Raw genomic sequence first — 16136 nt, 5'->3', positions numbered from 1 at the left:
AGTAACATCAATGCCAAAAATTAAAAAATTCAATCCTAAATTTGAGTTAAAATAAGGTATAACCATCAATCTGTAGCAAGCCTGTAGAAAGGGGAAGGACCCTTAGAGGAACAGAGTAATGAGAGTGGCCAATGATAGAAAATGACACGGATGGAATGAATACCTCTGGTCCACTGAAAGAAGGAATCTAAAAACTATAAAAATGCGTAATACCAAATTTGAAATATCAACAGTGAATGGACATGGGTTATATAACTCGACATTCACAACATTAACACATTGCTTCACCCACAACACATTAGACTTAACGTTGGGAGTATAAATAAAAGGAGATTGACCTATTTCTCTCTTGAAAGGATGAGGAGTTAAATTTGAAGGCAATTGATGGCAGTTTATGTTGCTTTTATAGACATTAAATTTTTACCGTATTTCTATGACGTGCTCAAGTGTAAGTGGGGAAATTGGATATCCCATAAAAATCTCAGACAATTCTTCACACTGTGATTGTGCTGGAAGCAGTTCAACAAATGTATTAAAGCATTCATTCGACTGGATTGCCCTGTGGTAAAAGAAATGGCACAATCCATTCTGAATATATCGTAATCTAGCCATTGAGGCCAATTGCGGACTAAGAAAACTGGAATGTTCAAGTTTATCAACAGATTGTATTAGCATGTCAGTTATATCCGCTGTAATTAGTGGCCAAACTATCATCACTACATATAGGTTTACCAATTTGAGTTTTTTCAAACATTCCAAACACATTCGCGGTCTTTAAAATCAAAAAATGTGCTCTTTCTGCATCCTCTTCATTAGAAATCATATGCAACATGTTCATTCTGTGGAAGAATGCTTCTTTTCGCCTACATTTCGCTAGTAGATAAAATTTTGCATGTTGTTGATAAAAATGGGTCTTTATAAATGAAGAAATATAAAAAAAACCTTGTCGACCCCTTTTGTTGATGTCAATATCCTGGCTGACCGACTTGCAAAATAAAGAGCCTTTTCAATATTCTGAAGCGGATAAACTATATTAATCTACTTTGGAAGAAATTGCGTAATTAAATCCAACAATCGCCGCCTCACATTCGACAATATATGACCATTCAGTCTGTATTATAATCAAATATTTGTACTTTCTCGTAAGCATCCAAAACTTGAATCAAATTGTCGAGAAAATTTCCTGTCAGCTGCAATTTTTTCGTAAGAACATTTCTATAATTTTGTTAAAATTGAAAAACTTTTTGGAAGAATAATTAGAAGCTACTACAATTCCCTCAAGAATTCCTATAGATTCAATATTTATTAGAAACCAGCAATCCAGTATATGAAATCAAAATCTTTTATCAGATCATAGGCAACTTGATATAAAAGCATTGCCCTGTCATAAGATCCAATCAATAGACTTAAATCAGCCACATATTTACGATTTCTAACCAATGTATATTTTTTTAGTTCTCTTGGTATAAAATTAGTATTTTAAAACTTTTTTGACAGATTAGACAAACACTCGGTATCAATTTCAAATGGAGTTGGTGAAAACGCTGTTTCACTGTCCAAGTCCATCCAATTGAACACTTTTTTGTACAAAACACAGCCAATTTGATAGCAAAATTGATCAACAAATAATTTGAGATCGTCTTCATATTTCATTGACAGCAATGACATAGTAGACTTTCTGTCTTTCAACGCTTCACAAAACCAAGTTTTGGAAAGATCTGGAATTGCCATGTCGTCCACAATTGGAGCAAAAGACATGTTTGTTGTACTATCTGTTGATTTGGCTCTTCTAAATAATGTTGTACTGCCTATTTTATTCTCAGAGTTCTCCAATGTGACAAAAAACAGATGATAGTTGATTAAGGTTTCAGAAAATTGTTTTTTAAGTTTGTTGAATTCACCGACAAATTTATTTAATTCGTGACTGGTTTTAGGTACCGACGCGAAACAAAGCAATCCAAAAATCTTTAAAATTACAAAGAAATTCAACTTGTCTGTGTGCTTGGAATCCTCCCCATAAAACACTGTCTTCGTTGCAATAACGGATGTAACAAGGTTGACAATGACCGACTTTAAGTTCGTAAGGTTTACTAAGTGAGAACACATGTTTATATAAAAGTCGATATTTTTTAGAACCAATAGATGAACCTTATATTAAGCTGAACAGCGTATACATATATTTTTAACAAGTATTTTTAAAGATATGTAGTCTTCTAGAGAAGCTTCAGAATTGGTTTTTATTTTATTTTCCTTTATAGAATTCATATACGGCGGTCTATTCAAAATAAATTACAAATTAGACTTTAGCTATAATTTCTTGCGGTATTTCACAGTAAAACACCACTAACTGGAATTCAAGATTGACTAATTTATTTTTATTGTTTAAAATATGAAAATTAATGATTAGTTATAAATTAAATCAAAATAAAATCTTAACAAGTCACATCAATAAAAAAGCTATTCAAAAAATTTGCTACTCTTTTAACATCGGATTTTGCTTCAGACTCACAAACTAGAAATTAGAGACCGTAATTTCTTTGATTTCGAATCAATGTGAATTCACGAGCTTTAGGAAAAAGATATCTAGATCTTGTGGACATGGTTAGCGAAGGCCATTTTATTTATTTAACCCCATTCCACTCTGAAATTGGGAGGAATGCGGCACAAAGAAAACTGAAAGACCTCTTAGGGTCACACCATAAGCGACGGCCATCTTCACTTTATCGTCGTGGCTGAGCATCGGTGCTAAATATTATACAAAATTTTGATTATATTAACTAAGTGAGTCTTGGCATTATTTCCAAAAAAGAAACGTGATTCTCGCGAGACTTCGTTGCGGACATCACCCCTGTTTTGGACACAATTACATGAGAATAAAAAACCAGAATGATGGCTAGATAAAAATTTCATCTTTATGAGCTTATTTCCTGACCTGTTCTTATCACTGATGATCTTAATATTGCAACGTGGAATGTAAGATGATTTAGTACCGGTAAATTGGATATTATTAAATCTGATAAGTAGAGATGGTGGTTGTGTCTTGGAAATCAATAAACGGTCGACCATGTGCAGAAGTACGATAATAAAATCTAATCGGATCTGAAGTAAAAAAGATGTCTGTCTCAGGACAAAGATAAGACTTGTCCACGCAATTGTACTCCGTCTTCTTTGATCGTTGTTAATTGTTGACATTGTTCTAGGACTGGATTCATTGAAATTATAGAGCTGGCGCAAACTTTTGAAAATAAATTGGTACGATAAAGTATCAAATAACAAAGTTCTTGTAAAAAATAAACCATCATTGTCGCTTGTGGCGAAAATATGGAAAAAACAATTTTCATACATGGGACACGTACTTTGGAGTGGGTGATATAAAAAGAAAATTTTGGTATCTGCGTTTACTGGAAAAAAACAAAGAAGACCATGATTAATTTGCTTATCACAAGTCGTTAAAATAGCCGGAAATCGTTTTTTGGAGATTGTAGAGCTGGTTAGGGACAGGGATTCGTGGATGAATTTGATCAATGGAATCGCCAATAGCCGGAATCAGCTAAATATGGCTTATGATCAAAATTCTCTTAATTAGACATTGGCGTTTCCACGGTCATGTGTCTATTCGTGTTGGGTCCCAAACCAGACACATTTTCTTATTGAACGGATAAGTAGTCATTTTATTCGATCTTCTGTATTCTACGATATATGCTCCAACTGAAGCCTGCTATTTTTAGAGACCGGAGGATGATCTGGCTTAGGCCGTCGTGACGTGAAAATACCCAGTTCCAATTTGGAATGATAGGGATAGCAATATATTTGATCATATGTACATCGAAAAGGATATCTGTTTATGGACAACAGCGGATGACAAAGTCAAAGGAAGACCCGAAGTCTGACATAAGCTTTTCGTTTAGTGTATGAAATCCCACGAGTTTCTTGTAATTGGCAGTGTAATAACATATAGACTTTTTTTGTTACTTGAAAAAAATATCTATGTTTAAGCTTACAAACATAAACGTCAACAAAAACAACGTCTGGGAGCTTGCCATCGCTCTGAAAAAGGTCAACTGGCTCTAGAGTGTAAGGGAAACCAGCCGACTCTAGAGCCATCCGACATAGTCATTGAGTTGAGTGTGGGAAGGGATTCTACCACCGCTCTTCTTATACGACAAAACGTGCAAGCAGTTTGACGAAATTGTAAACACTCACCGGCAAGGGTGGGGCTGACAGATGTTTAAACCCAGACGTAAGCACATATCAATCCAGTAGTAATCCCATGGTGGTGATTGTGAGTGGTTTGAGCCAGTCTTCCGTATGCGGCTGACATACGCAGTTTAGTAAGACCAGTTAAAGTTGCTTCAACTCTGAACGGAGTTTGCGTAAATTATTTAATCAGAAGATCTCGTCCCACCCCCTGTGGACTGAAGGAATCGCAGGGAAATCAAGGCCAAGTGAACAGCAAGCACGGCAGGCAGAGGAGTATTCCAAGAGCTCGTTAAGTTGGAGAAAGAAATGTAGAACTGAGCAAACGGAATTTCTGGAAGCCGACGTGGAATAAAGATACAAGGCAAAGCCAGGTTGCACAAGAGCGAATCCCAATCTCCCCGAAACGTGTAGGTAGGCTGGTACGGGTAAAACCGTTACCAGTGATCCTTGAATCGAGATGGAATGTTAAGGATTTGTGGACGAAATTGTCGATTCTGGATAATAAATCAGCGGCAACGAAATATGAGGGATCTGAAGAATGTAAGTCAGTCTTGGCACCAAAAGGAAATTTTTCAATAAGAAAAACGTCAGATGTGAGTCAAGCCCACTAATCCGATCAGTAAGCAGTTTAGTTTTGTTTCATTCAGACAATAAGGTTTTGCTATAGCATGGTCGGAAATTGGCGACTCCAGTATAATTAGATCGCTGTTAACAGTAAGCCTCAACCCATCAATTGGCCTGGAAAGAAAAGAAAATGTATTGGCGAGAGGACCAGGGGCGAGCGAAATATTGACAAGTTCACATTTGCCGCCGTTTAGAGATTGTTTGATCTTGGAGAAACTAAAAGTGATTCTGTTTACGTTCTCTATAACGACCTCTGTGTGTCCATGTATCGTCACGTCATCCAAATACCAGAAGTTAACATTGAACAGGGTTACGTGCAATATAGTCAACAGAAAGGGCAAACAGCAATTGGCCCAGTCAGTCACCCTGCTGAATACCGCATTCGGACATGATAATTTTGTCATAGATCAAAAGGAACCTAAAGAAAAAATACGCCAGCTTTACGATTTGAAAAAGCTTTGAGCAATTCACCAAGACCACATCGAGCAGATGGTCCCGACGAACGCAGTTGAAAGTGTTACTAACGTCTAGTTTTACAATGAACTTCCGTATTCGGGCTTTGACTAACACAATGGCAAGTCCTATGCTACGCTGACAACATATTGAAAAGGAAGGAACTACAGACTCAGAAAGGGGACCGCCCTGTGGGACATTATTTTTGCCAAGAGTTTCCTGAAAACGTTACCGACCGCAATGGGCCACACGCCACTCTCGGTCTTCGACAAGACAATGAGCCCAGCAGAGAAATGATCTCTGTCGACGGCTGAAACTGCGCCCGAGACAATGTGCGAATAAAGACGAGTGACGGAAGATGGCAAGTCCCTCCCGGGTTCTTGGGTTAGTGAGGATAGGAGATCGCGGAGATGGATAAATTTAAGGCGTTTATCCTGCCGCTGCTGTTAAACGCAAAAGACCTCAGAACGGCCAAGACCTCAGGTGATCTGGGTGGACGCAACCGGATCTAACGACGGTTAAAAATTCTAATTATTTTGATAATTATGAGAGCTATTAGAATATGAATAAAAAATATCGGTCAGAAAGAAATGATTAATGAAACCGCATTAAACAAACTAAATAAAACTTAACTAATCTTGTTATACCAAGTTGCAGAATTTTCGATTCTTCAGAGTACCTTTAATTCTTCCTTAAGCAATGCATATTCCTCAGTCAAAACGTCGCACTGTGCTCTTAAATCATCAAATTCAATCTTTTTAGCTCTCCTCTCTAACATAAAATAAAATATCTCCAAGCCTTCATTAATAATCTCCAACTCATTGCCCGATCTATTTTCTTTATCTGCCTCGTCACACAACAGATTAGCAGCGAATTCTGATGCATTCTTAGCTTGATTTATGAGAGCTTCATGATTGATTGACATGGTAGTGTATTGAGAAAGAATGCTAGAAAGTCGGCAGATGACCCTAAAAAAACATCACAATCAAATGACAACCAAAGAAGAAACATTGAGAAGAACAAAATATAGAGATTTCGTTGAGCACGAAATAATTTCATTTGCCCTATTGCATTAGCAACCAGGGAAGTTTTATTGTTTTCTTTGCTGTTTCTGGCAATTTGAAAAATCGAGTCAGAGAATTATGAAATAAAAATACCGGTCATAAGAATCAATAAGATGAAAAAAATTATTGACATATAATATTGCAGATAACTCAGTGGTTTTTGGACTATTTTACTCTTTACTATTTTTCTCCATCTAAATTGAGTGGTAACAAATACTAACCTAGCAGCGGATATTAAGTGAGATAATTGTAGAAAAACTATAATCATTTCAGTGTAGAGTAGACCAGTAATGCACATCCATTCCAAACTCCAACGAGAAGACATAACAAGATAAGTCAATAAGTTAAACTATTAATTATTAAAAATTATCAGTTCAAAAAGCTTATTATTTTAAATATTAAATAATATTCTTCTATGCAAATTTTTAAAGTTAATTAAGAATGTGGATATATCCTGTGCCTGTTTATAACTCAAAAAACTGGTATTTACGGAATCTTTGTTATTTCTAAGGGCTACTGTAGTTATAAATTCTTTTGTCGCAGTTGAAAAAAACTTGAAAATAAGTCTAATTCATAGAAAGTGTTACAAAAACAGCTTATTCATGTCGTATAGACATCCAGAATACAGAATTTTAATAAAAATCGGAGAATCCTTTTATGGTTTGCTTTATTGTGCCTATTTCTTGTAATCTGTAAAGAGAATTGCGAGTTAAAAACTGTCGAATCTTTGTTGTGGTTAGAAAACAGCATTTGTCGTGAAATGAGTCATTTTTTAATTTAAGTACTTTTTAGTAACAATTTCCGACCACACAAAATTATTCCAATTTATTTTTAACAAACTTAAAAATATGGTCCATCTAGAACCTTCACGATGTATGGTGCTTATTAATTTTATTTTTATTAATTGGACATAATGCCATTAATTAAATTTCCATTTTTATTTAAAAAATATAATTTAAATTATTGTTTTATTTTTAGCAAGCACGGTATACCGGAAAAAAGATTTGGACTATGTTATACGAAGTATTTTAAAAATACTATAAATAATAATTAGGCCATTCAGCCTTATTATGGGACAAATGCATGCCCATTGGAGGAACAGCATATCTTATGCTGACGTCGTTTGGATATATTTCAGATGACGAACATTTCCAGATTTTTATTCCTTGGATTGCAATTAATGTAATCAAAATAGTATTCAATTTATTAGAATGTTCAATTCGTTATGGATAAAAAACTTCCTTATGTTATCTCTTTTGAGTTCAATAGACAAACTGTAACATTTCTGAATATTATCGGCAGTACCGTTTTTCTATCCTTACTGATCGACGCGATTTTCGGGATATTGCATATTTTATGTTAAAATGGTAAGATTTGTAAGATTTTGATTTTCAGCGGAGAAAATACCATATCAGAAGAAGGACTTAATTCCCTGTTTTATTGGCAGGAAAATAGGTAATTATAAAATGGATAGTTGACAGGCGGTCTTTACATTTACCAGATGATGAAGAGCTGCTATCTAAGACTAACTGCTGTATCAGTAAGGACCTTAGAGGCGAGTTGTTGGTTACAGAAAATTTTTTGATATTTGATGGAAACGTACTATTTTAGAATTTTTTTTAATTTTATATAGGAATCAGAAGTCACTTTTGTCATACCTACTAAAATTATTAAACGGGTTATCTATAAAGGAAATAATTTTTTCACTTTGACATACAAGAATGATACGGTTCTTCATGATTGTAAATATTGTTAGCTTGAACTACATTTTTGGCTTGAAAGTGATCATATCATGTCATTTCTGAACCTCAGTGACGACATTACGATAAAAGTTGATTCCAACAAAGGATTCCTTCAAGATTTAGAAGGAAAATACTACAGATTTTTCGATACTGAGACAACGCACATAATGTCTAATCGCGAACTTACTAATCAATTATTCTGTCATTTCTACGTTTTAAGTTGGTCTGATCATCTTTCAAAAAATAAATTGTCATATATTATTAATATTGCTTAGATGTCATAATTACCTGTACATTCTGCCAGAAACACGTAATATGGCACTTGACGGAGTTCCTGACATTCACAGAGAAAATGTTTGGATGGTCTATTCCGGGGCTGTCAACAGATTTGCTGTCAGCAATGGATATTACCGAATGGCTGTCGACAGAGCTAAACAGCATGTCTCCTCGTATGTAGTCGAAGAAATTGAGAAAGATTTAATAAGGCTAATTGTTGATTACGTTAGTTATTTCTAGGACTCTGCCCGAGTTTCACATATTTTCAGCGGACGGTCCTGGAATCCAATCGCTGAGAAGAATTTTGTTGGCATATGCCTACCACAACCCGTCTATTGGCTACTGTCAGTCTATGAACTCTCTTGCGGCTATGCTTTTGATTTACTGTAGCGAGGAGAGTGCTTTTTGGCTATTTGTGCAGTTATGTGAGTTTTATGGCCTAAACGAATATTATAGCGAAAATGTCAGGGGCGCTGTCGTTGATTGTGGTTATTTTTGAATGTTTCATATCTAGAGGTTCTAAAGGATTTAATTTACTCACATATTCCAGAATTAGAAAATTTTGGTTGTACAACTACAATTGTTGCAATATCTTTGTCTTGGTTCCTTACACTTTTTTTAAGCGTTTTTCCTCCAAAATTGGCAGCTTTGATCTTAGATTATTATTTTTGCCTGGACGGCCCACTAGTGAGTGTTAAGTAATTATTAAATAGATATTATTCCGTGTGGCTCTTCAGATTTATAAAAGTTGTGCACATGATCTTGCTAATGCTACTGAGATCCCTGAAATGTTTTCTATTGTGTCTTTGTACATTGGAACAATTTCAACATATGATACAAACTTTAATGTAACCAATGTTTTTAATTATTTAGTCGATGTCAATACGTAGATTTCTAGAATCAGCTTTTGTGAATTATAGATCTGTTTCTATGGACCTCATAATTTTTCTTCGTGCTAAATATTCACGACAAATGATGATTGTAAGACAAACTTTTAACATTTAAGGAAAATTATAAAGCAAACCATCAAAATTTGCTACAAAACACGCTGTACGTTCCATATCAGAAAATGCCTGAAAATATCTTGTCAAAAATATTAATTTTGTTCAAACACGAAACGCTAAAAATGCAGTCATACACTTGCTGTGGAATAGATCAATGTGACCTCAACTCAATTCTAAGCTATCCTGAAGATGTGTTTCGTCTAGACTATCTTTCATTTCAAAATTTATCTTATCGTCTCTCAGTTTGGTATAAAGGAAAGTCGCCTGAATCATTGTGTTTCTTTCTGTTTTCATTGATATCTGAGAATAACTATGTTTCTTTTGTGGATTTTGTTATGTGTCTAAATATTATATATGGAGAATCATTGAATGATAAATTAGTTCTTTTGTATCAGGTACATCTCATCTTTGCACCTTTTAATAAATCTGGGGAACTTTCTGAAAGAGACTATACAGAATTAGGTATATTTATACTTATATTTAGACAACGCAACTAGAGAGGACTTCAAGTTGTGGAACCGATTGCGAGATGACACTATTATTAAAGAAATCAACCAAGTCTTACCATTTTTTAATTTTAGAACCAATTAAATGCAATGATGAACAGTTTGATGGACCTTATTGCTGAAAGTCCAATAGAGGATGCATGTCAATTGGAACTTCAGAATGTAATTATGCTCATTTTAAAAAAATCGTTTATATCTGATTCTCAAAATGATTGGAAAGTGAGCTGCTGTGATGTAATTGAACATCTTCTTGGTTGCAATATGCTTTCAGAATACTTTAATACTTCCTTCTTTCAGTTTGATGAGTTGCTAGACGTTGCCATTGAATTTCTAACATGATTTTTAATATTATACATTGAAACAAAAACTATTTTTCAAGTAAATTCTTATTGATGGCTGCTATTTTAAATTAATCGATTTTTGTTGGTAAGTTGTACTTAAGCTATTATAAGAATAGGGAAATAAACGTTCGAGTTTCAGTGTTATGTCCGAAATAGATTTAAACATTCAATAGGCAAACTATGCCATTTTAAAATTCGAGTAAACAGCATTAGTTTTCTTTTGAATTGACACGTGGTTTTTAATATTTTTGAGTGGCTAAAATGTCCGAAAGCATTTTTCTCGTTGCCAAAAATCTAGTAACACGTGCCAGTATTAGGAGAGTTCATTGTCACCTAGAAAAATGTTTAAAAGGAACAGCACGCTGACAAAATTTATCAATTTATAATAGTCACCTTTTCATTTTATTGTGGCTGATCTCCAACTCAAACTGCAAATGTGAACCTGCTATCATTAGTATGTAAATGTGAACCTGCTATCATTTAGGAGAAAAAAACTGATGAAAAGCATATACCCTCTGAACAGAAAAAGGTCAAAAGACAGAATTTTTCATAAAACATAAACCATTGTAAAAGCAAACTAACATAGAATTTGACCCCAGCGAAATCAATGACATCGTGCAGTTTGGGAAGAAAGGTGCCATTTTTGTTGTTGAAAAAGCGCATGGTGCACACCTATGGATCATAAAAAGTTATGTGTTGCTTAACTATGATTTATATGCTACCCAAATTGATGTGAAGGAGTTGATCAAACTTTAAAGGGAATCCCTAGTTAAAAAGATAAACTCAAAAGTCCTTCACAAGACTCTCATTGGCAGTCTGGATAATCCGCGCATACGTATCCTCGTCATCACGTGACTAAAACAGTGAAATAACTCTCCCGATATTTACAAAATAGAAATTTTTTAATGGTCAACAAAAACAGTATAGCTACTGTAAGAGTAAGGCGATGACCGCTGACCATTTACCCACAAAGTGGGGGAAAATGCTTTACCATGATTACATATGCAGACATAACGATATAGTGAAATCCCTCTATCTCCCATAACTTGAGGCGGTCCAGGAAGTTTCGAACCCACCAAGTCTAATCGGTGTGAGAACTCGAGGTTGGGCATAAAGCTGGATACTCCAGTAAGCACCTTGATTGTTGTCCAGCACAACAAACCAGACATTGTGGTCCACGACAAAGTCACTAGAGAGATTGTTATTGTAAAGGTTGGTATCATGTGCCTTTATCGTTATTCAATATATTTTAATATTCAATAATTCCTTCGTGAAACGTAAAACGTACATAACGTGAATTATATTAAAAAGAGTGCATTACATTCTCACATTTTCAGACTAATTTGCGAAGAATTTGACAGGGAAAGAAAAACTGCTATTCCACACTAAAGTGAGATGACTATTTGAGGAAACATCCTTGCCAAAGTTTTTTTTGAAAAATGAATTATCTGAATATTTTAATCCCAAACAATCCCAAATCATTAGAATTTATTTAGAAATTGATGGATATCTCATAGCTTGTCTACTTGAGATGTTTTTTTCTTGTATAAATTCACTTAACAAATCCCTTCAGGGGAGACGTGAAACTATAGTTGATTTTGTGGATTGAACTAAGTTTTTTAACTGTTTAATGTTAAAAATTAGTGTATTTGTTATGAAGTTACAACTGTGAAAAGAAAAAGTTAAACTGAATGATTTTACTATGCTTGAATCTTTTGAAGAAGAGTGCAAAAATAGATGCATTTGAAACCAAAAAAATAATTGACCTTATTTATGCACATTTAACATATTTTCAGAAAGAAGTAAGTAAATACTTTCCAGAACTGGGCAATATTGATTTGAAATTAATTTGTACACTGTTTGATCTTGATCCACGTTTAGTCGATGAAAATATTCAAGAGGCTTTTATTGATATGGTCAATAATTCGAATGCTAAAAATTCGTTGTCAAGATTTTGGTGCGAAATGGGTTATTTTTATTGTTCCGTAAGCGGAAATGCATTAAATTTGTTGTCTTTTCCGACAACGTATTGGAGAGATTATACTTATCTAGCGGGCAGCTAGGACGTGGACTGAGTAACATCATACACTTAAGTGAGTGACTTCTTGCTAAGATGCACGACACATTGTGGAATGGGTCGAGTGTATGCTGTTGAAAAAGCGCGCTGTATACACCTTGGAACTAGAAAAGGCTACGTGTCCGCTAAATATGGTCTGGGTGACTACCCAATTTAATGTGAGGGAGTTGATCAAACTTCAAAGGTAATAAGTTAAGTTAAGCCATATTCAGCCGATTCCGGCCATTGGCGATTCTGTAAGACAAGTCCCTCCACGAAACTCTATCCCCCACCAGCTCTGCTATTTCCGACAAATGATGTCCGGTAAGTTTCACTACTTCAGATGTCCAGTTTAGTTTCGGTCTACCATGCTTCCTTTTTCCAACGAACGAAGACAGCAGGATTTCTTTTCCTATACCATTCTCCCGAAGCACGTGCCCCAAATATGATAATTAGGGCAATTTTGTTCTAGCACTTAAAAAAAAATTTTTTGCGCTAAATCTAGCATTTATAATTTAAAAAATTAGCACTTAAAATGATCAAATCTAGCATTTAAAATTGTAAAATCTATAACTTAAAATAATAAAAATTTATTTATTTAAAAACCAAGAGCACCGTCAGGCCAGAAAACAAGATTAATTAGGTGACCCCGACATTCCCAATCAGACTACGCATCCTCTCTCTGTGTTCGATATGATCCCCAGGCGCCAAAATAATAAAAATAACATTTAAATTTTATCTCCGTTAATTTCAACTTAATATCGGGATTATTTACATGATGTTTAGCATTTGATACTAAAACTCCATCTGACTGAAATGCGTTAACAATTTCACAAATTTTTTCAAAATTCGTAAAATAATATTTCGCTGCTTTAAACCAACTTCCCCATCTGCATAAATTAAGAAAAAGAATACCTAGTAATTACGATATCAGGTGGGTATCCAACATCCTTGAACAAATTACGACGTCTTCAGTGAATGAATTTGGGTTAAGATTGATGTTCACCACTTCGGATTTGTTGTCGTTTATAGAAAGGCCAATGGCCGAGAGGGAAGGAATAATAAAACCGAGACGAAAGAGGCGAAGCAAAACAGCTTAAGCCAATCGGAATGGCCATCAGATGCCAAGCATTATCGATTGCGGTGAACAAGGAGGAGGCTGCAAAGATACGCGCAGCTTTTGGGATTCTGAATGGGATTTTCCGGAGACGGCAGAAGAGCTTGATAGATTTGAGAACTTCCTCGGCAGACGGGGATGTTGCGAATGGCACTTTTTCGGGGAATTCTTGCGGGCTGGAACACTAAACCGGCTGGCAAGTGCGGCAGGAAGGACAGTCCCAAATTAAGAGAGAGGCAGAAACGCGCCTAGAAAGACGCACGCAAGAAGGTGGAGAATCTGTCGCAACTAGAACAGACTTTCCCTTTCTTGCGTTTGTTACTAACTTCGCAAGTAGAGCATAGAACAGAAGTGGGTTGGAAACAGAAAGACATAAAAAGAGAGCAAGATAAAAACAATGAAAAAATGGATGACAAAAAGAAATGGAAAAAGAGAGAGAATTATTGAATTGAATAACAAATAGCAAATGAACAAATGAATAGAAAAAGTGCACCACAACAACAACGCGCGTGTTAGCTCAATAGGAAAACTTATCAAAAGTAAAAACTCATCTTTGAATTCTGAGACTATACGCTTGGCTTTCTTAAGCAACAACACTTGGGTTTGGCATCACTCAAATACTATATAGCGTGTTAAATTATTTTATTTAATATGGGTGGCATTAAAAAATTTTAAATGCAATTTAAATTAGCATTAAAAAAAAAATTAGCATTTAAAATTACAAATAGCATTTATAGCATTTATAATGTATGTTTTTTTTTAACAAAATTAAAAAATAATTATTCCAAATTCAATTTTATATTAAAAAAATATAAAAAGTAAAATAGCATTTTAGCACTTAAATTGCCCTAATGATAATTGTTGCTTCCAAACTTTCGCCACAAGCGACAGTGTAGGTTTAATCGTTGTTCTCAAAGGTAATAGCTAATAAAAAAGATCAACTTAAGAGTTCTTTACAAGACATCTTCAGCAGCCTAGACAGCCCGCACATTGACGTATTGTCGTCATCAACGTGACTGAAATATGAAAATAACTCTCCCCGATCAAAACAATTATTCTCATATTTGCAGGATAGAAACGTTTTTAATGGTCAACAGAATACAGTGTAACCACTGTAGAGATGACCGTTGACCATTTAGCCACGAAGTGTGGGAGTATGCTTTACCATAATTATGAATGGAGCCATAACGAGGTGGCGAGGTCTCTTCATCTTTTGTTATGCAATAAGTATGACTTGACGCAGTCCAGAAAGTTGCAAACTCATCGAATTCAATCGGTGCGTGAGAATTCAAACGTGTGCATTAAGGTGGTCTACGATAAAGTTGCCGAGGCGATCGTTATCGTGAAAGTATGCATCATGTACCTAGATCGTTTGAAGACTGTGGAAGTGGAGAAGCGGAAGAACTATGACCTTCTTCCAAACGAGCTATGACTGATACACCAGCTTAAAGTCCATGTCATTCCGTGAGTTATGACATGGGATAGAATGATCACCAAATACCACAAAAGTATTTAAAACAGTCGGATGTAGATAAATCTTTATAGGCTTACTAGCTCAGCAGCTCGCTTCGCTCACCGCGACCTAGCTCCTGCGGAGGGCCTGTTTCATCAAACAACTATAAGTTTATGTAGATGTATAAAACTACCTGGTTTAATGTAACCCTATTCTATCGCCTGTTGATAAACGATGTTTGTCGTCCGTCCTTCCTTGGCATATATGAATAAATTTTCTCTTCTGCCTACCCTCGAGCATCCCACATACAGCTGTCCATGTGAAAAGCACTCACTCTCTAAAAATAACCCAACTACCTTTAATGACTGTCCTTGGGCCTTGTTTATTGTCATTGCAAACTTTTTTTTTCATTTTTTGTGGTCTATTTTTTTTTATATTTAATTTTTTCATTTTTCCTTTGTAATTTCCTTTTTTTTCTTTTTTTATTTTTTTGTTTTTTACTGGCGGAAATGGGGCAGGGGGAGATGCGGCAGGCAAGAAAGCGACACACAAAAAAGATTTAATTAATTACCTTATTAAGCTGACCGTTTTTTCTTCAGCTTCGTTTTTCCTCCTTCGGTTATCTATTTAAAAAATTATTTTGAATAATAAAAAAGTTTAGGAAAAGAGGCATACCGAAAATAAATTCTATCTTTACGAAAAACTCAAGTAAATAGTTAATATTTTTACGCAAATTCTTCTGATTGCGCTGTCAATTGGTGGTAAATTGTGTTAATGGTTGTGCTAATGTGGTTTCAACTATCAAAGTGTTTTTCAAAATCTGTTAATTGCACACTCTATTCAAGGTCGTGCGTCAATTGGTGGTAAATTGTGTTAATGATTGTGCTAATGTGGTTTCAACTATCAAAGTGGTTTTTCAAAATCTGTTAATTGCACACTCTATTCAAAGTCGTGCAATCTGTGATTGCACATTCTGTCAAAGTCAAATATGATAATAGCTTTAATTTTGATTCATGGTCGATAATGATATATGCATTTAATTTAAAAAGAAAAACATAGGATGAATTGAATTTCTTTATCGCGAATAATTGGGAGTTCATCATTGTTAATATTCTCGCTGTCGTTTTCATCAAGGATATTCTTAATACGTGAGATTTTTGCCTTGAAGGTTTAATGGACCTCATCATGAATGTCGAGGACATTCGCGTTGTTCATTTTAATCAAAATGCAGAAAATAATTTTTTGATTTTTTGGGGGGAAGGTTTTAAGGACTTCATCATGTAAGTCGAGGACATTGTAG

At 34.9% G+C, this 16136-nt stretch overlaps 2 protein-coding genes across 2 annotated transcripts; one reads left to right on the top strand and one right to left on the bottom strand.

Annotated features, from left to right (window-relative positions):
- Positions 1-6085: 6085 nt before the first annotated feature.
- LOC115228975 (B-cell receptor-associated protein 31-like) lies at positions 6086-6527 on the bottom strand (the record flags this gene model as incomplete). The annotated part of the gene is made up of 2 exons (XM_029799416.2): positions 6272-6527; positions 6086-6224 (listed from the first exon to the last, which is right to left on the bottom strand). Coding segments are annotated over exons 1-2 (204 nt in total), but the record flags the coding sequence as incomplete, so codon positions are not given.
- A 7976-nt stretch (positions 6528-14503) lies between these two features.
- Positions 14504-14815, top strand: LOC115228974. The gene has a single exon (XM_029799415.1). It carries the CDS (start codon positions 14504-14506, stop codon positions 14813-14815), a length of 312 nt encoding a protein of 103 aa, XP_029655275.1.
- Positions 14816-16136: the final 1321 nt, after the last annotated feature.

This window comes from Octopus sinensis, unplaced genomic scaffold (genome assembly GCF_006345805.1).
Source record: "Octopus sinensis unplaced genomic scaffold, ASM634580v1 Contig11541, whole genome shotgun sequence".
NCBI lineage: Eukaryota > Metazoa > Mollusca > Cephalopoda > Octopoda > Octopodidae > Octopus > Octopus sinensis.
The sequence above is the reverse complement of the archived record's forward strand: the minus strand, read 5'-3'. Positions and strand labels throughout refer to the sequence as shown.